Source organism: Barbatula barbatula (genome assembly GCF_947034865.1).
Source record: "Barbatula barbatula genome assembly, chromosome: 17".
NCBI lineage: Eukaryota > Metazoa > Chordata > Actinopteri > Cypriniformes > Nemacheilidae > Barbatula > Barbatula barbatula.
In genome coordinates this window covers 3,023,689-3,048,144 of record NC_136780.1, presented here as the reverse complement: position 1 = coordinate 3,048,144, position 24,456 = coordinate 3,023,689, and the positions used below count along the sequence as shown (strand labels likewise).

General features: G+C 38.7%; 5 protein-coding genes across 6 annotated transcripts; 3 read left to right on the top strand and 2 right to left on the bottom strand.

Moving 5' to 3' along the window:
* Positions 1 to 5,177: 5,177 nt before the first annotated feature.
* On the top strand, positions 5,178 to 6,370 carry LOC306906838 (lysophosphatidic acid receptor 4). The gene has a single exon (XM_079478521.1). It carries the CDS (start codon positions 5,328 to 5,330, stop codon positions 6,255 to 6,257), a length of 930 nt encoding a protein of 309 aa, XP_079334647.1. The 5' UTR covers positions 5,178 to 5,327; the 3' UTR covers positions 6,258 to 6,370.
* Positions 6,371 to 6,569: 199 nt separating this feature from the next.
* Positions 6,570 to 12,133, bottom strand: ints11 (integrator complex subunit 11). 2 transcript variants are annotated; one of them, XM_079478519.1, is made up of 18 exons: positions 11,814 to 12,133; positions 11,695 to 11,731; positions 11,280 to 11,377; positions 11,097 to 11,170; positions 10,787 to 11,015; positions 10,557 to 10,655; positions 10,444 to 10,478; positions 10,234 to 10,372; positions 10,089 to 10,153; positions 9,818 to 10,007; positions 9,607 to 9,690; positions 9,417 to 9,506; positions 8,870 to 9,032; positions 8,623 to 8,733; positions 8,346 to 8,407; positions 8,107 to 8,249; positions 7,467 to 7,596; positions 6,570 to 7,022 (listed from the first exon to the last, which is right to left on the bottom strand). In XM_079478519.1, exons 2-18 carry the CDS (start codon positions 11,720 to 11,722, stop codon positions 6,966 to 6,968), a joined length of 1,797 nt encoding a protein of 598 aa, XP_079334645.1. In that variant the 5' UTR covers positions 11,723 to 11,731; positions 11,814 to 12,133; the 3' UTR covers positions 6,570 to 6,965. The 2 variants fall into 2 exon arrangements, with proteins under 2 accessions (XP_079334645.1, XP_079334646.1); XM_079478520.1 differs by having other exon boundaries at positions 6,582 to 7,022; positions 11,695 to 11,784; positions 11,946 to 12,008.
* Positions 12,134 to 12,183: 50 nt separating this feature from the next.
* On the top strand, positions 12,184 to 13,778 carry cptp (ceramide-1-phosphate transfer protein). The gene is made up of 2 exons (XM_079478518.1): positions 12,184 to 12,496; positions 12,675 to 13,778. The coding sequence occupies exons 1-2, from the start codon at positions 12,384 to 12,386 to the stop codon at positions 13,195 to 13,197; spliced, it is 636 nt and encodes a 211-aa protein (XP_079334644.1). The 5' UTR covers positions 12,184 to 12,383; the 3' UTR covers positions 13,198 to 13,778.
* Positions 13,779 to 15,178: 1,400 nt separating this feature from the next.
* Positions 15,179 to 15,928, top strand: ubxn10 (UBX domain protein 10; the record flags this gene model as incomplete). Its single annotated transcript, XM_079478257.1, has 1 exon — positions 15,179 to 15,928. One exon carries the CDS (start codon positions 15,179 to 15,181, stop codon positions 15,926 to 15,928), a length of 750 nt encoding a protein of 249 aa, XP_079334383.1.
* Positions 15,929 to 16,622: 694 nt separating this feature from the next.
* ddx19a (DEAD-box helicase 19a) lies at positions 16,623 to 21,033 on the bottom strand. Its single transcript, XM_079477524.1, has 12 exons — positions 20,856 to 21,033; positions 20,561 to 20,615; positions 20,345 to 20,395; positions 20,086 to 20,221; positions 19,624 to 19,716; positions 19,422 to 19,524; positions 19,147 to 19,261; positions 18,880 to 19,057; positions 18,544 to 18,781; positions 18,287 to 18,449; positions 17,954 to 18,145; positions 16,623 to 17,604 (listed from the first exon to the last, which is right to left on the bottom strand). The coding sequence occupies exons 1-12, from the start codon at positions 20,919 to 20,921 to the stop codon at positions 17,543 to 17,545; spliced, it is 1,452 nt and encodes a 483-aa protein (XP_079333650.1). The 5' UTR covers positions 20,922 to 21,033; the 3' UTR covers positions 16,623 to 17,542.
* Positions 21,034 to 24,456: the final 3,423 nt, after the last annotated feature.

Here is a 24,456-nt window from a genome sequence, read left to right as displayed (position 1 = left end):
TTCTCTGTTCATCAGAACAAAAAGACAGGATTTTTATCGCTTTAAAAGCTGATGAAATTCATAGCTCGAATGTTAAAGGAATAGTTCGACCAAACATTTAATATTTATTTATTCAACTTCATGTGATTCCAAACCTGTATGACTTTCTTTCCTCTGCAGAATACAAATGAAGCGTTGGTGACCAAACAACACTCGACCCCATTGACTTCCACTGTATGAACGCAAAATCTTCTTCTGGTGAACAAATGATGACAGAATCCATTTTTAATTCGATGACATATTCCTTTAACTGTTGGAAAAGTTGATAGATTGTGTTGCCCATGTCTATTTATAAAAAAACATACAAAAAGAATTCCTTTATATTTAAATAGATTATTAGCCATTTTTTATCTAAGCTCTTTATATATATCTGTGATATATGAGACCAGCATTTAGATACATCAATACTTCAACTGTTCTGATGGACTTTTTGCAGCAAGTACTAAATTAGAGCATTTCAAGCCTGCATTTCCTATTTGAAGCCAAAAATAGAGGCCATTATTAATTCACAGGAAGTGGGACAGCCTGGGGGAGGGATGCACGCCGATTTTACTACACACAATGCTATTGTTTCGTTTTTTGCCACAGAGAGAAAGTCCTTCTTGTAAATCTAAATGATGTCATTTCCTGTAAGTGACCATTTGATAATGCGCTACGATAAAGATTAGATCCAATTCATTTATCACAGCACTTTCTATAAATGAAACTGTCCAGAAGCTCAGTGTTTCTTTATGGTGCCGTGAGCCACGTTTGACCAAACAGCAAATCGCTTTCCCTTTTCAGGGTTTATTTTAAGTATTCAAACAACGAATGAGTCCTTGTCACATCATGAGAACATCATGTAAGTGTCTGTATCTCCTCTGAAGATGAAGTCTTCTCCACTCTGTTGTGGGTGTTGAAATGACATATTTTCTAATTCAGTGAGGCTTCCCGTTCTCCCGACACTAACCAGGAGCTTTCTCCCAGACGTTTATAGATCAAAGCTCATTTTTCTATTTTTGTGGCTGTTGAGTCAGCAGTCTAAATTAGACATGAAGAGAGAGAGAGAGAGAGAGAGAGAGAGAGAGGTTTACAGGAAACATCCCATCTTTGTCTTTTAAGTTGTTCCATTAATTTTTTTAATCTATATATCTTCTATATTTACTTCTTTTAGAGTGTATATATAACTTGTGATCCTGCTCAAAATGTTACAGAAATAACCAAACTTTTCACTTTTCTGTCCACCTATTTTTTATTCTGGTTGTTCTCCACTTATTGTAGACACATGTGCTGCAGTCATGTGGATTTGTTGGAGAGATGCAAGTCTCATGGAGAATGACCTACTTTTCATCCCAGTGCCCCCCTCTCTCTCTCTCTCTCTCTCTCTCTCTCTCTCTCTCTCTCTCTCTCTCAGTGACTTTAACACACGGCATGTAACATTATAATTTCTGACTGCAGGTGCCTCAACCCACAACCACTGTAGTAAATCTGGCACTCACCTGCCAATACCACACGTTCTCTCTGTTTTCCTCTGTCGGATGCACTTTCCAATGCTTACTACAATCTGTCTGTATTATTTATCCCTACTTAAAAAGAATTGTGCATACTTTACTCTTGGCAAACATTAGTCATGTTTTATTGTCAGATGGCATGAAGCCTCAGGAACGTATTTTTACCCAATCTCAATGACCTTAAAATGGACATCAGGGTCGGAGCGTGGTTAGCGCTCTGACAAATGGAGACCAGAGGTTTACTGCTTTCCTCGTGGTCCTTTTCCCAATAACTCCCCCGTCTCTCACCCACTTCGTTTTCTGTCCTCTCACAGTTACTGCACAAATAAAGGCAAAACAACTGTTTAAAGTGAACTGTCACTTTAAGATTGAGGATCCGTTATCGGGTCACATTTAGCACACATGAAGTGATGGAAAAAACATAAGACATTACAAATCTGTTGTTTTAATGCTAGGGCTGTTGTGAAAAAATGTATAGGAAAAGATCAGTGTGTGTGAAGACTTCCACTTCCTCTCTTTTGTTTTTGGCAACTGCATTCATCTGACACCAGGTATAGAGTACACAGTCCTCTTACATTATATAACATTGTCAAATAGGAGATGTCAGGCAACATTCAAAATATTTAAATACAGGTAAACCACAGAGGGATTTGATTCAGTTTGGAGCCAGGCTGTGATCCTGGTTTTCCATTATATATATATATATATATACTCATATTAATAGATACTGTTAGGTCACACGATTACATTAATCACATGACACACGACAAATCTGCAATACTGATAAACAGATGTAAACATTTTCATTTTTAGCCATTTGAAAAAAAAATGCTATTACTATTGTGCAAAAGTCCTGTTCGAGAGGCATATTTGCACAACATTTGCTGTATTGCCCCAATACGTTATTAAACCATCAAAATATAAGGTGTATGATACAAACTGGACAAAACACTAGACAATATATTGGTGTTTCTGAAACTACGAGCACTTTTAAGTCCCAGCAGTGACATTTTTTATTGATGTCAAAATTTGTGATGCTTTATGAATATAGTCACAGTGTCATTACACACCTTAACAAAAAATGTCATTAATGTGATTTGATATACAATTATGAAGCATTTATTGGTCCAAACAGCCACAACTCTGGTCACAATGTTAAAATACATCAAATAAGTTAATTGAACTACAATTTGACTTTATTTCTAAATGAATTGTTTAATATACATATTCATTTACATCATCTTCAATTTCTTTGTATTATTTACTGATCATAGTTATGATTTTTTCAAGTAAATGTTCAAGCTGTTATTATGACATTTCATCAAAGTCTAGTTTCTATGGAAACAGAAATGACCACATGAGCACATTGCTGAGATTATGCCACCTCACTCACAAGATCCCCAAAATATAAGGTAAATATCAACTTATATGTGTCAGAATTTATTGTCCCTACCTGCTATATGTACGTACTTTGAACTATAAAAATAAATGCATATTTCTGTTTAACTCATATATATTAAGATGCTCAGAGTCAACACTAATGTACTATACCTTGCTAGTTACCGGTTAGTTGCAATATAAGCAAAAATGTCGTTTACTTTTACCGCTTGACATTTCCAATTTTTTACTGTATATTCAATTACAAATATTAAAATCTTAATGACTCCATGCAATTTTGTTGACCGTTTTATTTGTATTACACAGTCTGATGCCAATTCACAGGGTTCATTGTATTAAGTTTTGGAGAGACAAAAGTACCCAAATGTGCAGATACACCCGTAGACACAAAAAAGCAAACTACCATGTCGAAAAAATAGCATACGCTGGCTAGTTATATGTTGTAAAGCAAGGTAGCTGAGCTGGTTTAAGCTGGTCATGTGCTGGTTCTAAACTGGTCCCAAGCAGCTAGCTCCCAGCTCAGGATCAGCTTAAACCAGCTACATACACCTAACCAGCATATGCTGTTTTTTTCAACACGGTACACCATATCAGAGATCCTTTAAATATATACAAAATGCATAAAAACTCAACAAGCTAAACAAATGCTCTACTGGTGCTAAAATATAATTATTAAACATCGACAAATCTCAGTTCATTAGTTTTGTGCACCATCTAGTGTCCACATGGAGAACAGAATGAATGAATGAGGCTTTATACAGCGTTTTATTATGTTTTGCTGTACACCCAGAGCTCTTTACAATCATATGAGGGGGGTCTCTCCTCAACCACCACCACCAGTGTGCAGCATCCACCTGGATGATGTGACGGTCGGCAGCCACAGTTCAACGGCGCCAGTCTGTTCACCACACACCATCTACAGCTGAAGAGGACAGATATATAGAGCTAATTCAGAGGGTGAAGATTATTAGGAGGCCATGATAGGGTCAGTAGAGGGGATCTGGCCAGGACACAGACGTCTCATCCGAAGGAAGGAAACGTCAGGACGGAACATCAGCGAGTACAATTTTAGCAGCAAGAATCAAACCTATTTTGAGGTTTCAGGTCAGCATAACTTATTCTAAGAGAAAACACAAAAGCCACATCACCACGAGTGACGTATGTTCAACAGATAGATTTGACAATTTTACTAACCCATTCAATTCACTGTACATGAATCCAAACCTTAATGTCTTTTTCGGTTAATTGTTTTAAAAAATATGGACACATTGGCTGGAATTATGTATTAGATTATAGGAAATCTAACCAACGATCATCGAAAAAGCAGAGGCAGAACAATGTTTAAGAAAATAAATGCAAAACCTCTTTGCAGTTGTAAATTGGTTGTTTTAACATCTGTATGGGTAAAATATGGATAAATATAACCCATGGATAATCTCGATAATAATATTTTTCCATGCGCTTTCTGTACAAAAAAGTTATTTAGTTTACCTCTTTGGTGCCTTAAAGAACAGTGAAAATGAAATTTCTCTCTTCATTTACTCACTATATAAATGTATTTGTTCTGATAAACAGAGAAAGATATTTGGAAGAATGTAGTAAAGCAAACAGTTCTGGTGCGCTTTGTAATATTTTCCCATGATGGTAGTCAATGGTGGCCAAGAACTGTTTGGTCACAAGAATTCTTCCAAATATCTTTCTCTGTGTTCACAACAAAGAAATGTAAACAGGTTTGGAACAACTCGAAAGTGAGTCAAATATGACATAATTTGTATTTTTGGGCACGTTTTCCATTTTGTAACCTCATATTTGGATGGTATAATCGAATGTGAGGAGCATTAAAGCAAATATTGTACAATTATCTCCCCGGACATTGCTTTTGTCCTTTACTGTGTATCTAAACACATTTATTGAGTGCACGTGGAACATAAAATTCACAATTTCCACCTGCTGAAATGATGCATGTCCCCCAAAGGTGCCCGCAAAAGAACCGGGGGAGGCTGCACTTTCAGTATTTCCTGTACTCACTGCTTATAGCACTGTGCACAAACCACAGCGTTCAGAATAAGTTTCCACCTCTGCCAGAACAACACAACGTGCTGAAAACCATGTAAGTACATTCATTTATACATTCGATTTTGATGTGTAAGGTTAAAAACTGATGTGTGGTCACATTTGTTCTTCACGGCAGAATTAACTGGCACAATTCCACCGCTTCCTCATCGGTTACCGTCAAGGAACAACAGATTTGTAGACAAAATAATGAACGTTCATCATCACAGATGCATTGATAGCATCTTATGTTCTCGGTTTGAAATCTTGAAAGTAATCTTAAGTACAAGGCCATAGAAAGGAAGATCAATTCTTAAATTGAAATTACTGGAAAGTTTCAAGTACAACATGGGTCTTCCTTCAACCACCTCAAACCAAACCAGGGAGGAATTTCCGATTGACCAGTACTATCTTTTCACACCAGTATACACCCTTGTATTGATTTTCGGGTTACTTGGAAATCTGGGAGCTTTGTATTACTTCTTATGTAAAATAAAACATAAGTCTCCCTCTAACGTGTACATCATTAACCTGGCCGTGGCCGACATGCTCTTTCTGTGCACCTTGCCGTTTCGCATCCACTACTATGTCAACGACAGCAAATGGGTGTTTAAAGACACCATGTGCCGCATCATAGGCACAATTCACTTCGCCAACATCTACATCAGCTTCGCTTTCATGACCTGCATCTGCGTGGACCGCTACATCGCCACCGTGCACCCTCATACCTACCTGCAGCTTCGCAACAAAGCTCTCTCAACAAAGGTGAGCGCCGCCGTTTGGTTGATCTCTGGGGCGTTCATGTTGGCAGTCATGTTGGAGTGCCCGGGGGTCACTGAAGATATGATGTGCTTTGAGAACTTCACTTCAGAACAGTGGGAGCACTTGGCACCCTACAGCACAGTAAGTCTCATTTTTGGATCTCTCCTTCCCTCCGTGGTCACACTGGTGTGTTATCCCATAGTGGCACGCAGAATCGCCCGGATTCACAACTGCACCGCCCGTGGGGCGCGGAGGATCATCTATGCGATCCTGGCCATCACAGTTCTCTGTTTCCTCCCTTATCATATCGTGCATTTAGTGTATCTAGTGTCACGGACGGTATTACCCACAAATAAGTTATGGACCGCCCGGAGGGTCACTATGGCTCTGATCAGTCTCAACAGCCTCCTGGACCCGCTGTTGTATTATTTTGCTACTGGACACTACAGGTGGCGACTCAAAAGACTGAGGTTTAAGAAGAAAACGGGAGTGTATTCAATTTCTAATAATCTTTGAAGTGGTCGATGACCGAAAGCGGCTGCAAATATTGGCATCTTTATTTTCGTTATCTTGAAAAATAAAAACATGTTTAATACTGTGTGTTTTCATGGTTTTGTTTAAAAGTTATGATGGCGCAACTGTCCATAAGGTGTGGAAGAACAAACATTATTTGCAATAGACAAGAAAAGAAATAAACTACTGTTATCAGATTTAGACAGAATGCTAGCACTGAATGTATAGATTTATATTCATTTTAAAGTTATAAAATGTCAAAGGATTGAGGTTTAGAAGGAATAAGGGAGTGTATTCACTTTCACAATCATTTTTGAGGTGGTTAATGACCTTAAGCAGCGTTTATTCTGTAAAATCCGAAAAACATGATTTGTGTAATGTATGTACACAAGTTTACATTCTTGTCTGCAATTGTAAAAGCAGGCTATACAGAATTATAACAGTTAGTCACTTTGTACAAGATAAAAGCATCTGCCAAGTGAATAAATGTCATTGTTATTACAAAGCACAAATGATATACGTCAAAGGACTAAATAGACCTGCATTTGGTTTCAAGTGCCAAATTTCAATGATCTTTGCTGAGTTCTTTGATGCAAGATTTATAAATAAATATACTTTTGCAAATCAGTCAAGTAAATTCATTCATTTTTCCTAAAAAAAACTTTATTCTTTTTTAAACCATAGTCAAACAGCAGTGTATATTTATCAAAGTCACGAAGGCAAACCCTTCTTCAACAGCGTTGACAAAAAACTGCCCAATTCTTCATCCTGAGGAGAACAGAAAAAGATTCATATTTCATCATCTAACCAAGAAGACCGTTCTGTTCATGAATACTTTTCAACAAAAACGATTTTGGGGTAAATACTGTATTAATTAAAATGTAAAGATGAGATTTAATCTGAGAAAACAGTTCGTGAATATCAGCATGTGTGAAACCTACAGTATGGCTGTTTGGAAACATTCAGAAAGTTCCATGTGGGCAAAAAGTAAATGCCACTACAGCAACACTCTCAGACCACAACCACAAACAACAAGACCTTTGTCTTGAGTACATACTCGACGTAAAACAAATAAATGCATTTCCACCAAAACAATCTCATTTATAAACAGTATTGTGTGGTACCTAGCTAAGCCCACCCATTGACTGTGACAAGAAACCGAACAATAGTATCTGTACACAGAACCGTTAGTGTGTATTGTCATTGGTTTACCTGATAACTCCAGGAGAGCAGGATGACTTTGAGGTTTGGCTCCTCAGGCGATGAGGTCACTTTAATAACAATGGACTCCACGATAACAGTACCGTCGGGCAGGTGCTGGACGCTGTAATTTTTCAATGCACTGTAAGAAATGAAGAACACAGAAATTAACACTAAAACCCATACCTTCATGCCTCATACAGTGTCTGCCCACATTTACTGACAATTATTTTTATACCACAAGGTGTGAATTGACTCACCTCTCTGCAATGCAAACATATCTCTGTACTTTCCTCTTTTTATCTGATAATGTCACACAGTATCTCTATACATGTTATTTATTTTACACACATGCATAGATTATGTCAATCTGATCTGAACGCAAACGTTTAAATCACTTTGCAAATGACGTCAAATGCATCTAAAAATGATCAGCGTAATAATGATAATAAAAAAATGTACAGTATAATATTTATTGAAGGTCAATACAAGACAACGAACTAGTGACGGCAACTGAAATAATTGTCAGTATTTTATACTGCTGTTTAAAAACTGCAGTCCTTCAGAAACCTGATGGCCAAACGAGCTGTTAAAATGATCGTAACGTTCACGATTAACATCTATTCGCTATACAGACAGATAGCGGTCAGACCTCTTGAGATAGGTGTAAATGCGCCCGAGTGTGTCGCTGTCGCTGTGAGAGTCGTGCAGCTGGACGCGGCAGGTAAAGCGCAGTTGATGTTCACTGAGGCCGAGCTCTTTGAGCGCCTGTTCTGGAGATACGAGCCGCAGACTCTACACACACGCCACAAACGGCAAATATACAGATATAAGGTTATGAATAAAGAAATGAAATGTAAGCATCTACTGAATAGAGCCGAGGCAACTTACATTGTCTTTCATTATTAACGTGCCGTGCATGGTGCGAGGCCTTTTAAGATCCGGCAATGGACCTGGGAGAGACAGTTTCATCATAAATCTTTGGTGAATTAATTCAAAAAAGACAGCAAAACAGTGTCTGAGCCACAGCACTGACATGATTTGATGATTTTAAAACATCTAAACTATTATAATAACAAAATACTTGAGGTATTTATAGTCATATTTAACTGTATGACAGAGTGGTAACGGTGGGAATTTGTGTGTGTGTGTGTGTATGAGTGATCACCTCCAAGAGCCATTTCTCTCTTGAGCAGGTTGAGCGAGATGTCCACTGGGACGTTGGGGTTCGTCACGATGGTCGTCGTCTCTCCATTGGCTGGCATATAGCAACTGATATCTGCATGGGTCAAAACAATCGACCGCTTACGATATTGGTCACAGCAAAAACAAAATAACCACCATTCTCATATAATTTCCACAGCAAAAATAAGCATCCCAAACAACACATGCATTATAAGAAAATGGTTACTAACTGAATTCCTGTTCGATCTTGTCTTTAAGGAACTCCATTTTCTTGGCCTCTCCGTGCACCAGCAGCATGTTACGCGGTTCTGCCATGCGGATCAGCTGCATGATGCCTTTGGCATCTGCGTGAGCGCTGAATGACATGTACTCCACCTGCAGCTTCACGTCCAGCTGAAAACCAACAAGCAAACGTGACACATCATGGACAATGTACAACGTTCTTTTAGTCGAAGTCACTGAGTGCAGCTGTGACATGTCAGAGGGGACCTGGCCCTCCCGACTGAGACTGGTTTCTCCTGAGATTATTTTCTACATTTATTTATTATTGAGGTTTTTGTTTCCACGCCACAGGGCTGTGTTGGCTTACTCACCGGGAGACTGCTTTTATTAGATATTATTTATTAGAATGATCTTGCTTGTTCTATAAACACCATGCGCTGTGTTTATACTTTTCTGTGTTTTTCTTATTTTCTCCTGTAAAGCTGCTTTGCAACAATGCACATATATATATATATATGTCTCTCTAGTGGCAAACAGATTTGTTGGACTCATTACCGTTGCTCTTCCCTCCATCTCCAGTTTCTTCTGCCCATTCAGGATTTTGTGTCCCACAGTTCCTTGCACACAATAACCCGGCATGATAACCTGAGAGATACAAAGACAAACATTCAAGATTTTGTCTTCTTCTCTGCACCAATATAAGCAAAAACATTTGAACGAGTTTTATAATGTAAATGTACTTTACCATGTTCTTTTCATTGCCAGCCCATTTCTTAAATATATGTAAGGACTGCCCAGCATGCAACATTCCAGGAGTGGCAAACACAACCTGACGGAGCAGATTCATAGAACATTCATCAATTCGTCTCCAATAGCTGCTTAAAGTTATTTTAACAAGTTCTACCATTCCGGTGGAAAACCTGCTGACATAATCTATATGACGTTAGCAATCTTACCATTGGTCCAGGGTTATCTGCGTAGGACCGATCAAAAGCTTTGATGTGCTTGAACTCAAACATGTTTCGCTGTACAAAGGTCTTGCGAATCTTCTGATTGGTCCAAGTGATGAAAAGCTTGTAGTAGTGGTTGGCTTTCTCAGTCAGACCCGTGGAGAAATAAATGGGGGCTTTCAGATTCATTCTCTCCCTGTCAGAGTGAAAGACCTGCTGTTACACACCAGATTATAAGAGGCATAGTTTATAACAAATGGAAAGCTTTTAGGTTTACCAGAAAGTTTCCAACAGGATGCAGAGTTCTTGAGCTCTTCCCAGAGCAAACACAGGAATCAAGACCTAGAATGACAGAAAACAAGCTAAAGAAATAGCACAAACGCACATCGTTGGAGAGAAAGCCTACGTTTAGCATCCCTTACCTTCCCTCCTCTTTCCACGGTCTCATGAACTTTCTTTAAGAAATCTCTCTCCCTGCAGCGTTTCGAGTCTCTGATCGTGGTGGCATATGTGGACTCGGATATCAAGATATCCGGTCGACATTTATCAATCCATGCAGCTCTGAAATAAAAGAGAATTGTCATTTAAAGATATACATAATTCCTGGAAAATTCTAAAGACATTGTACTCACCCCAAATGTCGGTCTGGTGTCATGTTGTAATCCCCCTGCATAAATAGATTGACCTTTGCAAATTAAAATAAAAGTGGAACATTATAGGACGTAACAGACAGTAAGATACTCACCGTGTAGACGACAGATTCTAAGCCAACTTTGATTTGGACCATGGCCGCTCCCAGTACGTGACCGGCATAGTAAGCTTTGATCTCAAGCTCTTCGTCCACCTGGATTGAGATCAAATACAAATACACTCATAAGCCATTAAAAAAGACACAAATAAAAACACAGTGTTCATAAAGGACACAAACGTTCACCTAACATGCAATCATTTGCGATTACAAAAGCTGACTTTTACCTGAACCGTTTGATGGAGGTTCAAAGGCACAACCTTCTTCATGCAGTCTTTGATCATCTGTGCGGTGAAAAAGTTTGTCTCCCCCTTTTTGTCCACCGTGATCTTTCTGAAGTCCTCCAGGAGAATGGGGCAGATAGCTTTGGTAGGGTGGGTCATGTAAATGGGCCCGTCGTAACCCACCATCTCACTCATGTAGGGCAGAGCACCGCAGTGATCCAGATGGAAATGACTGAACGAGGTGGAAACCGTCAACAGAGGATGCAAGAAAAACTCACACAACCGCTACAGAACACGTCAACTATATACAGACCTGATGATGACGCAGTCCAAGAACTCAGTGAGGCGACCATTTTGGGTAATGTAACTGAAATCCGGAAAACGTCTCTGTTGGGAAATATCGACACGAATCGAAGTGTTAACAGCGGCTGACAGAGTGAAACTGATCATCAGGGAAAGATAACAAACATGAAATGTGTTGTTTTAATGAACACACATCATCATTGTAGCCCATGTGCATCCCACAGTCAAGCATGATGTTTTTCCCTCCGATAGAGACCAGAATGCAGCTGCGCCCGACATCCTGACCAGCACCTGCAACATAACATTACATTTATACTATTATTACATTTATTCGCCTTTTAAAATATAAGACTATGTCATGTTTGAACTAAATTCAATTTCAAACATGACATAGATTTCTACCCTATAATAACATTTAATTGTATATTACAACATTTTAATACATATATATTGCAAACAGACATAACAATGCACTATTTGAATCAATTACTATACATTATATAACAATAACTAGTCTTTATTACAGTACAGTCAAAGATAATACTGCTGATCTGACTTATTCGTCAAAGTTACGAATTGCCATCTACGATTAAAAGCAAACATCTTACCTAAAGGCGTGACTTTAATATCAGGCATCTTTCGAGGCTTAAAGAGATCAGAAATTCACGTGTTTCTTAAATGATGCTGCTGCTGATGATCTGATAAATAATCAACATGTGTAACTTACATATCTGCTACCTCTACGTCAACTTGCGACAAAATAAACGAACAAGTGACACAAACAATCCAGACATTTAGATCAAATGTACAGATTTTACAGCCGTGAATAGAATGACAACATTAAAAGCCAAACGCATACAAAAACAGATTAGCAAGAGAACTTCACGCCGCAGCCATGTTGCAATTACTGTCTGTGTGTCGAAACGTATCATCTCCCCTTACTAAACGCTATTATAGGTCACTTCCGTGACTAAAACTGTCTATGTAGTCAGCTCGCTGTGCTTTGAAACGCAGCCGGTCGGACGCAAGAAACAAGCGTTCAATCACAACTCTCAATGTATCATGTGACATTAAATGTGCGATTTGATTGGCACAGTGCTGTTACGTTGTAAAACGATCGCCGCAAATCCAGGAAGTAGGCATCAAAGCAAGGGGAACACGGCGAAATCGTCCCAATGAGACAATAACACGATTTTTGTTAAGATTTAATAAATAACACATAAAGAGTTTAAGCGAAAGCGCAAGGTTACAAATTCGATTTAGTTTCCGTTTGGTAGTTACGTAAGAAACGTAAGAAATGGCAGATGCGTTCAGTCTACAGAAAGTATTGGAAACATTCAGATCATGTCTGGGCGAGAAAAAGGAGGTTTACGTTAAATATTATCTAGCAGGATGGCAAGAGCTGGTCAGGTGGGTATTTGTTATTAATAAAAAAAGCTTGTGTCACCCTTAAGATTGACCTTTGTCATGGAAATGTGTTGGTCATAAATGTTGCAATGCCTGAAAAGGTAAACACTGGTTAAAACGATCATCTGCTGTTCATTGATCATGTCAATTCTTCCCTCCCCATCGTGAATTCTCCGAACAGCTTCATGAATACTCTGGGGAACGTGTTTTCCTTCATCTCCAAGGATGTGGTCAGCAAGATTCAGATCCTAGAGAACTTACTTACGGGTGAAAATGGATCCCACTATGTAACAGTCCAGTCCATGGTGAAGTATGAACTGGAAAACGACCTGGTGGACATCACCAAAAGAGGCAACCACCCTGAATCAGGTTGCCGTACTCTTTTGAGACTACACAGGGCTCTACGCTGGCTTGAGCTTTTTCTCGACAGTCTACGAACCAGCAAAGAGGACGGCAAAACCTCTGTCATGTGCTTGGATGCCTATAATGAGTCTCTGGCTCAGCACCACCCGTGGCTTATCCGCAAAGCTGTAGGAGTGGCATTCTGTGCCCTTCCAGGTCGTGACACATTCTTTGAAGTGATGAATGCAGGGGATCACGCGCAGGTGGTTGCTCTGTTAGGAGAATCATTACCTCTTATCTCGGAAGTATACCAGATCACAGAAGACCTGTATGCCAAAAACAACCTCCTGGAGTTACCATAGATGCATGACAAATGCAGTTACTCGATACTTGGGTGATCGATACATGTCCTTATGGCACATACTCACTTTACTACAAATATACACTTGTTTGGCTGTCTTTCTGTTTTAAAATGTTGATTTGATAAATTTTTTGGTGGAATTTGACGGACTAACACAAAAGGCAGATAAATGCATACATTTTAAAGATTCTGAAAATTATTTAAAAAAAAGGTTCTGTCTTTATGTACAAACACTACAGTTTTCTCTTGTTGGTCAAGTAGGCATTAAAATGATTGTATTTTAATATTTTTATAAAAGTCTAAAGAACAAAGAAAATGTATTCATGGGGAAGAATGTATATTATATGTGTTTCATTTAAATTAAATTAAATGACATAGGGCAGTATGTATTTGAATTCCAAGTAATGAACACGTTTTCTTTGATCCTTGTTTTGCTGGTAATGCCTTTATTTCTTTATTATTTTACTTGAATTCAGTTTTGGGCTTCATACAACTGCAGCTTTGCTGAACCTGCAAAAGGGGAAAATCCTGATACGATTAACTATAATGCATCACAGTAATAAAATATTATGTTCTGGGAAATCTGTGTGTTTTTATCACTAATGTTGTATTATTTATCACATTCACTTACAAATTTATCTCACTTATGTCTTTTTAAATATGTCTTCAGGAGACTATTACAGGACTGGACCGAACATTTCTGATTATAAACTGCAAGTTGAAGGATGTACTGTTAATCACTTATAAAGCCTTAAAGGGTTTAGCCCCTTCCTACCTACCTCTCTTAGATCTCAAAACTCAGGACTTTTGATAACACCTAGAATAACTGAATCCACCAAAGGGGGTCGAGCTTTCTCATACTTGGCACCTAAACTCTGGAATAACCTTCCTGATATTATTCGAGGATCAGACACACTTTTAAATCTAGACTAAAGACACATCTTTTCAGCCAAGCATTCTCTTAATGCGAAATATGCAAAATAATCCACCGGGAGACTGCTGACGTTAGATATTATTTACTAGGTGTTTATATTACAAGTTTAACTATTCATGTACTGTGTTTTATCTTTTTTTCCACTGCAAAGCTGCTTTGGAACAATGCAAATTGTGAAAAGCGCTCTATAAATAAAATTGAATTGAATTGAATGATGAATTGCTGAATGGACATGTGTCTGTTTCGTTAAAGAATTAATCAATCTATATTGATGCGTTAATATCAGTTGCAATAGGATTATTTTTATATCATTTTTGTTATGTTTCAGTATCTTTAAATGTATATTATATTTGTTATCATACCCACACATAAAACCAGGGTTACAATATTAAAAATATTCTAGAAATATATCCAAATATTATTGTGTATCACAGTTGCATAACTTTGTTTTGAAAAGTGGTGGGGCAAAAATAAATGTATATTTTAATAAAATTGTTTCTGTAATAACTCGTTGGGAATGTTTATCTGGTCCGGTCCGTCCATTGGCTAATCCGCTTTTTGACTCAAGATCTCACAGTGGTTTCTATCATTTACACTTAAAACAGTTTATTCCTATGACAAAATGTCCCTTATTACGCGTTTTTGTTGTGCATGGACCCTAAACAATACACACCTTCCGCAAGCATTTCTTAATATCTTCCAAAAGGTGGTGGGCTCGTGTCCCACCCGCAAATTACGCCTTTAGTGTACCACAAGCGAAAGTTGTCGCTCATGCGCGCTTACGTGTTGGAGACGTTACCATGGAAACGACGCAACATTGCAGACGGTAGTGAAAATGCCTTCCGACTTCTGCAACGATTGAAACAAGGTATGAGACGTCTAAAATATGATTTCAATGCGATATTTGCATTAATATATTAAATTAAAATAAAACCAAAACAACATGAAGTCGTGTGAATTATAAAAGTTTGATGCGGTGCATGAGATAATGTCATAAGCTAATATTGTGGTCTGTCTGTCTGTCTAGCTATCAGTCTATCCGAATTAAATGTCTTCTGGGGAAAAGATGCAGGTGATCAGGCCAAAGTCTTCTAAGGGACGCAGAAGACCTATGATGTCTCACTTTCAGAGGGTGGAAACACCTGTCCAGCCTCCCGCACTTTCACCTCAACCTCCAACCAAGTTAAACCAATGCCTTCAACCTCAAGCGGTTCTGAGACGCAGAAATCAACCGTTCACAGAGGTACTGGGTGAAATCTTTGACAGACCCCCGGACGAGCCTTCTTCACTGAACAGATACAGGGTTCTCCCCTCCATAGAGGAGAAAACAACAGGAAATGTATCCGGTGCAGGTGTGGAGCGGAAGGCCTTGCAGCTGGATCATGGTGGCAACAGCCGCAGATTATGTAAGCAACAGTGTGTTCCAGGTAACCCATCAAAGACCCAGGACAATGCAGGGATGAGGAATCCTTTAAATCGCCCAAACCGCTCAGTTGTGATGTTAAAGGGGACTATAACAGGGATCATGCCACAAGATGAGCCAGACCTGCTGCTTGCTATCAGAAATCCAAGTGGTCAAAGATTCAAGTGCCATTTCCATCCATCAGACAAGCTGCAGGTGGTGCTATCAAACTCAGAGGCTGAATTTGGCGAGAAGTATGAGAATTGCATAATTGAGACTATGGATGTCCCACGTAGGACCTTTACAAACCTGAATATGACCTTAGCTCAGTGTGGCGTCCTAAACAAATCAGTTTTATGCATTTCCCAAGATGACAGCAATATGGATTTACCTTGAAATAGATGCGTAAAAAGACAAAAAATATTTCATTTTCTTCTCATGTCATTTCAAACCTGTATGACTTTTTACTGTAAAACACAAAAGAGGATTTGAAGACTGTTGGTATGAAAATAACATGGCCAACATTATTGACTCCATGTATGGACACAAAACCACGAAGACATTTCTTAAAATATCTTTCGTGTTCCACAGAAGAGTCATATACATGTTTTAAACAACAAACATTATTTTGTTTTTTGGGTGACCGATCCCATTAATTTGATTGACACTCAGGTTCATGGCCAGTTTGAATTACTAACATTTCAACACAGGATTCACATTTTGCATTTTTGAAATGTGCTAAGTGGGTAACTCTTCTAATGTTCTTACTGTCTATCTCACCAGTCTCTTCATTGTTGTTGTTAGATATTAACGTATGAAATAATAAACTTTCTTTTAACACCTTATTTTTATATAATTTCTTTTCAAACCAAATTTACCTCTGAAGGTCACTGTGAATTGTGATATTATTGTCATAAAATAACAAAATATAATTTCAGCTTCACACATGCATATCTGCTACCTGACAAATGATAATTTAGGTCACCGCAGTAAAAGCACAACTCAAAAATACCTGTTTTAAAATTTGGTACAACGGATTATGAAAGGTGTTGTATTTAATGCATAATAAAAACGATGACATGCCAGACATAAATGGGCCAACCGGCAGTTGTTTTAATGATAAGAATGGTTAGGAAAATACAATTAAAAGCATAAATATGCAAAACACGAGGTGAAATGCTGCAGATAAATGCTTTCAAAGAAATACGCAAGTCTTAAATTCTCAACCAATAAACTTGACTTAAATTCACATTCTCTAGTGTAAACAGCTTGGACAACCAAGCAAAATGTAAACAGCACAACAACAAAAATTTTGTTTTAGCAAACAGCAGTGCAGCAATATCTAACAATAGAGCTGCATCGGTCTTCATTGTTTTAAAGATGCTCCATTCCTGCAACACAACAGAACATACTAACCAAAGTTCAAAGAGCTTCACAGGTCAACTAAAACTTATTCTTTAAACCACAAAACAATGCAAGAGAGAAACCTTGTTCAAAACTACTCTAAAGCACAACTGCGTTGTTTTATCTATATATAATATGAAAATATTTTATTGTATTTCTTACAATAAATATTTTTAGAAAATGTCTTTAATTCTAAAGTGCAATTGAGGAAAGGTAGTGGTTAAGGCCATTGGTGATATTTTGCCAATAATATATAATTTGGTGTCAATTTGCAGGCACACTGAAATCTTTTCAAGTATTAATTTAGCCTCAAATTCAAGTGGCTAACAAACAAAATTGCTTAATGAAGTAATCATTTAGGAATTCGTAATGCAACAGTATTTCACTTCTAACCAAGAGATTGACAAACACTGTCAAAAGCAAACATTTTCAACAGGGTTTTAAACTCTTAGAAACGATATGTTCAGAATCAAAACTATTTGGCATAAAGCTTTGTGAGGTACAATGTAAAACAAAATGTAGATCTGAAATTTATGTAATCATCAGAAATCTTGTTAAATGAACAGCCGAACTGATTCTGTTGATGTCACATGATGTGTATTTTCTTCAGCTGGCGATTTTTTCAATTTCATCAAGATCATCCGTGTCGAGCCTCAGTATTTTCTTATCTGTTGAAATTTATCAAAATGATAAATTTGAGCAAATGGAAAAACAGACACTAATGCTTAAATAATATAATTGACCAGAAAATTCTGTAGTCCTCCTGGCAACCGAAGACAATTTGCTGAATTACTCTTTATTTTCCATACAATGACAAGAAAAAGTAAACTCCATTCAGCTGTTGTCACACTACAAATTTCATTTAAGATTTCAATCAATAAAAATGATTATTTTCATGTTAAAAAACTGTCACGACAGCGTGGGTAAACAATTAAATCTGATGGTGGGTAAACAGTGACATTTTTATATTTCTAATGAACTTTCGCTTCAACAATTAAAAATAATGAAGAGACTTACTAAAATGCTTCTCAATTCTTTTTAGGATCTCCATGCTCTTCTGGCTGTCCACCATGTTGATTGCAAGTCCTCTCTTGCCAAATCGTCCTGTTCTACCGATCCTGTGGAGGTATGTCTCGTTGTCTGGACAGCCGTCCTTGTCCACAGGCGGGTCAAAGTTGATCACCACAGACACTTGTTCAACATCAATACCTGCTTGTGGCCAATACGGTTATTGAAATAATGTTAATTGAGGTTACAAATTAGCTCTGAAACGAACAGATGCCTCACCCAATATGTATATTTTAAATTCTCATTTTATTAGCTGTAAATACAAAACAAGAGTGCACTCACCCCTCGCACAGACATTAGTAGTGATGAGAACCTTCTCCTTTCCAACTTTGAACCGTTCGATAACTGCGGCTCTTTGTCCGACTGTCATTTCTCCGCTGAGGAGCCCCACCTGGTGGCCCTCTTCTGACATCTGTCCTGCGAGCCAGTTCGCTGTTTTCCGAGTCTGACAAAAGTCGACAATCGGGTGAAAATAACAAATGCAAAAAAACAAAAAGCAACTATAAACCTTACTTTAGACATTATTTAGAAAGACTTACACGACAGAAGATCATTGCTTGAGCAATAGTAATGGCTCCATAAACATTACAGAGCGAATTGAATTTGTCTTCTTTGCTTTTGCAAAGCACGTAGTACTGCTTGATATTGTCCAGAGTCTCCTCTTCTCGCCTCAGCTTGATGATGTTGGGGTCTGGAATGACCCGCTTGGCAAAATTCCACACAGAGTCCTCAAAAGTAGCAGAGAAAAGTAACATCTGACAGCCTTTGGAAAGCATTCTATGATAGGATGAAAAATACAAGAACATCTGCGTTTTAGATATGTGATCGGTTTCTGCGTATAAAATCTTTTCTTCTGAACATTGGAGCGAGCTCACCTCTGAATGCGGATGCTTTGGTCCTGATGTCCCTGTGTGGCGATCATGACATCAGCCTCGTCCAGAACAAACACTTTGATCTTTTTCGGGTCGATGAGCTTTAGTTTAGTGCACCAGTCTAGAACTGTTCCAGGTGTCCCGATGACAACCTGCTCCTTGATTTTACAGCTCCGGTCCACTGGGTGACGACAAAGCAGCCATGACACACATTTACATCTAGAGCTACACATGACTCTTAGATTGTAAGGCTGACATACAGCCACTTACTTCTATGTCCTCTGACAGCATATGCCAGTTTGACTTCGGAGTAAAACTTTCCCATCTGCTCGATGACTTTGCCGGTTTGCAGAGCGAGCTCGTATGTGGGAGAAATACACAGACACTGAAAGAAAATATTAACATGAACAACAATAAAGGAAAAAAACACCCTTATTTAGATAAACCAAACTTTTAACTAAGTTACGCAATGTTATGGATTCAAATCTTTCAGTTATAAGTTGAATTCATTTTTGCTAAGAGAAACGTTCTTCTCTCACACTAACCTGAGCCCAGTTAAAGGCTGGGTCCACATGGCTGAGCATGGCCAGCACGAAGGCGGCTGTTTTACCAGTGCCTGACTGAGACTGAGCGATAAGATTCTGAGGTCTGAAACACATACGGTATAGTGTATATATACACACTAGTATTTTACTACGACTTACTTCTTAGCGTTTTCAAGAGAGTGTAATAAATAAGTGGACTCACGGTTCTGCAAGCATCATGGGAAGCGCATTCTCCTGGATTTTTGAAGGTCTGTTGAAGCCCATTTCATACACACCTTTGAGTAGTTGAGGTTTCCTGATTTAAGAGTAAATAAAGCAAGTGAGATATAGATTTAGACACTTAATGTTAAGTTAAAGAGATGGTTCACCCAAAAATATATGTATACATTACTTTGTTCTGCTAAACACAAAAGGAAGATATTTGGAAGAACGTCAGTAACCAAACAAATGTCATCCCCTATTTCCTGCCATAATTCTATGGTTGTCAACGGGGGATGACATCTGTTTGGTTACTGACGTTCTTCCAAATATCTTCCTTTGTGTTTGGCAGAACAAAGAAATGTTGACAGGTTTGAAACAAACTAAAGGTGAGTAAATAATGACATAATTGTAATTTTTGGGTGAACAATTCCTTTACTGCGCAAAGGTGAGTTTAAGTACTCACAATCTAAGCTCCTCAAAGGTCTTGACTGAATACAGTGGGGAATTGGGGTCTCTCTGAAGAACCTCCACTTGGTTTGTGTTGTTGACCAAATTGCTTCGGATCAGCTTATTGAGGAGTGACTGCACAGCTTTGTCCTCTAATAGCAGATGAATGGTTTTTAGGGTCCAACAATGAATAGCTAAACTATTAAACTTGCCAAACTACTAATGTGTTAAAGCAAACAAGCACAAAGGATTTCCACATATTACTGAAAATGAACCTTTTTCCTCTTCATCTGATTTGTCAGCATCCTCTGAACCTCTTGGTCCTCCTAGAAAAGGCCAATGGAGACAAATAAATGACTTGAGACAATGCCGAAATACATTTGAACACTTAGAAATTTATTACGATCATATTTTGTAATAAAACAACAAATTGGATTGTAATAGGATATACAAAACTATATTTATTAACAGGGAGTTAGAAATGCGATTACCATTAAACTTGAATCTTGGTGCATCTCCTGCCTCCACCAACCGCAACTTTCCGATCTGCTTTCAAAGTACACAATTCACAGGCATATTAAACATAAACCCGGTCAACGTACAACATTACATAATATACATTCAATAATTAGTATGACAAAAACTGTCTCTGTATTGTGAATAGACTGTAAATAGACCAAGACTCTTGGTGTATAGATTTGGATATGCATGCGCCGACTGACTCGCGGCATGAACTAGCATGCTAACTCATAAAGTAAAAAAATAAAGTCGCATTTTTTCACTCACACACGTGGTTGTCTCTTGTTCATCGACAGCTAGTGCCCACGAGTCAGGTGCAATGGCCGCAGTCATGTTAATATGGATTATTAAGAGTTTTGTCAACTCTCCGTAAAAGATGTCCACTTATTTCACTCAGCTCCGCTCCACGTGCACGCGCAAACTAACGGCACACACACTGGTGTCCGAGCGGAAGTAAGGACATTACATTTTTCAGTTCCCGGCGTTTCATTGGTTGTACATTTTAGTCCCAAAACTATTTTAGCTTACAAAATTTGCCAAATCAGTTATTTAGCTAGACTGATATATGTGATTACATTTTCGTTCACAAAATCGTAAAATGATTCATCTTAAGGCTTTAAAGTATTATATGCGATTTCAGTCGTTTCAAATATATGTATGACTAACGTTATATTTGAAACAATACACAATTATATTATTTATGTACATATTCGTGTATAATTATATAGATAATTCCAGATCCTATGCAAATGCATGAATTCAGTTAACTTTACGTGCTCTCCGGGATCCGATAATTCCCACTTCTTGATTTAGTAACAAAACAAAAATGAAAACTATTGAGTGACATTAAAACATTAATGTTTGTAATGATTTAGTAGCATTAAAACACGATAACATTAAAAAAGCCCAATAAATGATAAACTAACGCATATTCCTCACGTGAATCGAGCATTTTGCCAGTTTTGAGCAACATGCGCAGACCGTGAAAATCCAACTACCGCGATAGCTTTCTGAACGCTTGCGAAGCGTTCTGTCATCGCGTTATTATGATATTATACGACGAGCTGTCTGCGCATACCACGTGAAGCCGTACAGTTTACAGGCATGTCCACGCGAAGTCGGCGTATACGGCGTATCAGGATGGTTTGTCGCCATAAAATAACGAAGAACATGTTAGAAGTTAGAAGATTTCTTGTGCAGTAAAAGAATGTTAGAAGTGTTGTTGTTACATTGTTATTTATAAACTTTAGTGTTTTTATAATTTTGTAAAACTGTGTAAATTAAAGAAGCTTTAACACCATCTGATTTGCTGGGATATTAATAATTCCCAGATGGGAATCAATAACATTTCTTTAAATCCTACTGGCATAAGGCCCAAAACACACTACACAAAGGTATTTTTCATTTCATTAGTTCACTGCGCTTTCTCATAAAAGGAGTTTCATATTCTTATACTACCCTTGGCTTTATAATATGAAGATTAGTATAATCAACATTGCTAATGAATCATCAGATGGCATCACATGTAGTGTATTGTGTTGCTGTTCTTTATTTCATTTTACATTACATTTATGAATGAATGAATGAGCCATTTATGTAGCCCTTTATCTGCTTTATTACACCCAGAGCTCTTTACAATCATATGAGGGGGGTCTCTCCTCAACCACCACCACCAGTGTGCAGCATCCACCTGGATGATGTGACGGTCGGCAGCCACAGTACAACGGCGTCGGCGCCAGTCCGTTCACCACACACCATCTACAGCTGAAGAGGACAGAGATATAGAGCTAATTCAGAGGGTGAGGATTATTAGGAGGCCGTGATTGACAAGGGCCAGTAGAGGGGATCTGGCCAGGACACCGAGGTCACAACCCCACTCTTTACGAGAAATGCCATGAGATCTTTAATGACCACAGGGAGTCAGGACTTCGTCAGGATTTACATTTATGCATTTGACAGATGCTTTTATCCAAAGCTTATCAATTGCATGCACATGTCTTTAGACACGCACCAAACCACTGGTTTCTTTCCTTTTGATTTGACAACCAATGCAGCCTTCAATAAATCCAAGAAGATGAGATAAAAGAGAGTGAGGGAGCGGCCGAGAGAGAGGGACTGTAGATAGCACATGTTAATTTAATTGAGAAACAGAAGCTGAGTTTAAGCCAAGGCACCGCACAGTGGAAAACACACACTCACGTTCTCGAACCAACCTGTTGTCTTTTAATATTGTCATGGTTACATCTTCTACAAAAGCAGATTGATCATACGTGCGAAAAATGCGTTCAGAGAAAATAAAACCACCCCCCCCCCACATTGCAAATCATATCAGGTGAGGAAACAGAGGGCAAGAGTGGGAAATAGTGAGAATAACGCAAATATACACCGCTCTCTATGTAATTATGTCTATACGAGACAAAATCCTTTTGTGTAATCTATTATCTTCATTTCCCCATGTATGGTGTTGCATTTCAGGCGGTGGTCCCCTGGCTTTCGAACAGGATGCATGAATGGACGCGCTCGTCACTCATTAGGGAGAGGGATGCTGGGTGGGTGGTACTGATGCTGAGGAAAAAATTGAGCGTTGGGGGGAGGGGGTTCATGTTAATCTGTTGCACATGACAAGGTCACATGCAGGTTTGAGCTCCTGTGTTCTGTTCTTGCAACCGCTCCTCTTCATAACCACATGTTGCTGCGCTGATTGACTGCATTAACGTTCAGCCAGCTGCTCCAGCTGTAGCTATATCTGTCTCTCTTCCTACCTCTCTCTCTCTCTGCCTCCCTGAATCTTCACTCTTCTCAGTTGTTGTGGCCAGCTCTGAGAGGCAGGGAGCTTTAATTCAGAGTTGCAGCCACCTGTGACTGCAAAAATCTCTACGCCACTCACACGGACGTCACCACCCAACAAAGAGTGGAGCGTCCCCACTCAATGTGGCTTTACACAGGGATCAAGAGAGATCTGTAGCAGATGCCAATGTGAGGTAAGAGTTTGGATTTCTTTATTTGAGAAGAGTACGTTTACACTCGAGAAACTGAATAGGTGTGCGGTTTGTGAGGTTTGCATTCATGTAAAGTAAGATGCATGTTGTATCATTTAGAGGTAAAAATGAATTGTTTTGAAGTAAATGCATCTTTAGTTTGTTTGGTGAGGATGCTGAATCAACAGGTGGTTGTTTCGGTGTCGTCTCCTGCGGTGCGTGTGGTGGCAGCTGTTGCGCGTGTGTTGCAGGTGATTTGGGTCGTTCATGAGGGTGATTCACACCGAAGACTCCAGGGAGGTGGGAAGGGGGACGTGGGGGCTCGATCAGCTCTGCCACTTTGGGTTCCCCTGTCGGAGTCCCACATCACTGAAAATGCATTACATGCCAATGCATAAATAATGAAATCTAGCCATTCATAATGAAATTGTATTAAAAACAGTTATTTTTTCAATACTTCATTTATCTAAACGCTAAAACAAGAACAATTTTGTGCTTGCTTTTTTGAATCGCTACCTGTTGAACGATTCAATTTCAGTTACATTTCGAATGATATTGACAGCTTGGTTTTGTTTGGTGAATGAAACATGTTTTTTTGAGAACACATGATGGCAGTGTTTGACCGGTATGCTGGGCACAGCGGCTGCTAGAGATGGGGGGATCTATTGCTATCTATTTTGCACTCTTGTCTATCTGGTCTGATCTCATCACATGGTTGTGCCAAATCTATTACGGGGTGGTGTTCTGTGTTGTGGACATCTGGATTAACAGCCCTGTTTCTGCTCTGTGATAACAGGGAGCTGTTTAATCTCAAACATTTATGGCTCATCCTGTCTTTGCAGTGTAATTACCCATAAATCCTGGATGCACTGGATGAAAATCGAGCCAAC

Coding starts and splice junctions, on each gene's coding strand:
- ints11 (XM_079478519.1), bottom strand. CDS start 11,722: ATGCCTGATATTAAAGTCACGCCTTTAG. Junction 11,378..11,694: donor TATTAAAGTCACGCCTTTAG/GTAAGATGTTTG, acceptor GTTATGTTGCAG/GTGCTGGTCAGGATGTCGGG. Junction 9,507..9,606: donor CTGGCAATGAAAAGAACATG/GTAAAGTACATT, acceptor TGTATCTCTCAG/GTTATCATGCCGGGTTATTG.
- cptp (XM_079478518.1), top strand. CDS start 12,384: ATGGCAGATGCGTTCAGTCTACAGAAAGTATTGGAAACATTCAGATCA. Junction 12,497..12,674: donor GGATGGCAAGAGCTGGTCAG/GTGGGTATTTGT, acceptor TTCTCCGAACAG/CTTCATGAATACTCTGGGGA.
- LOC306906838 (XM_079478521.1), top strand. CDS start 5,328: ATGGGTCTTCCTTCAACCACCTCAAACCAAACCAGGGAGGAATTTCCG.
- ddx19a (XM_079477524.1), bottom strand. CDS start 20,921: ATGACTGCGGCCATTGCACCTGACTCGTGGGCACTAGCTGTCGATGAA. Junction 20,616..20,855: donor AACAAGAGACAACCACGTGT/GTGAGTGAAAAA, acceptor CTTTGAAAGCAG/ATCGGAAAGTTGCGGTTGGT. Junction 20,396..20,560: donor ACCAAGATTCAAGTTTAATG/GTAATCGCATTT, acceptor GGCCTTTTCTAG/GAGGACCAAGAGGTTCAGAG.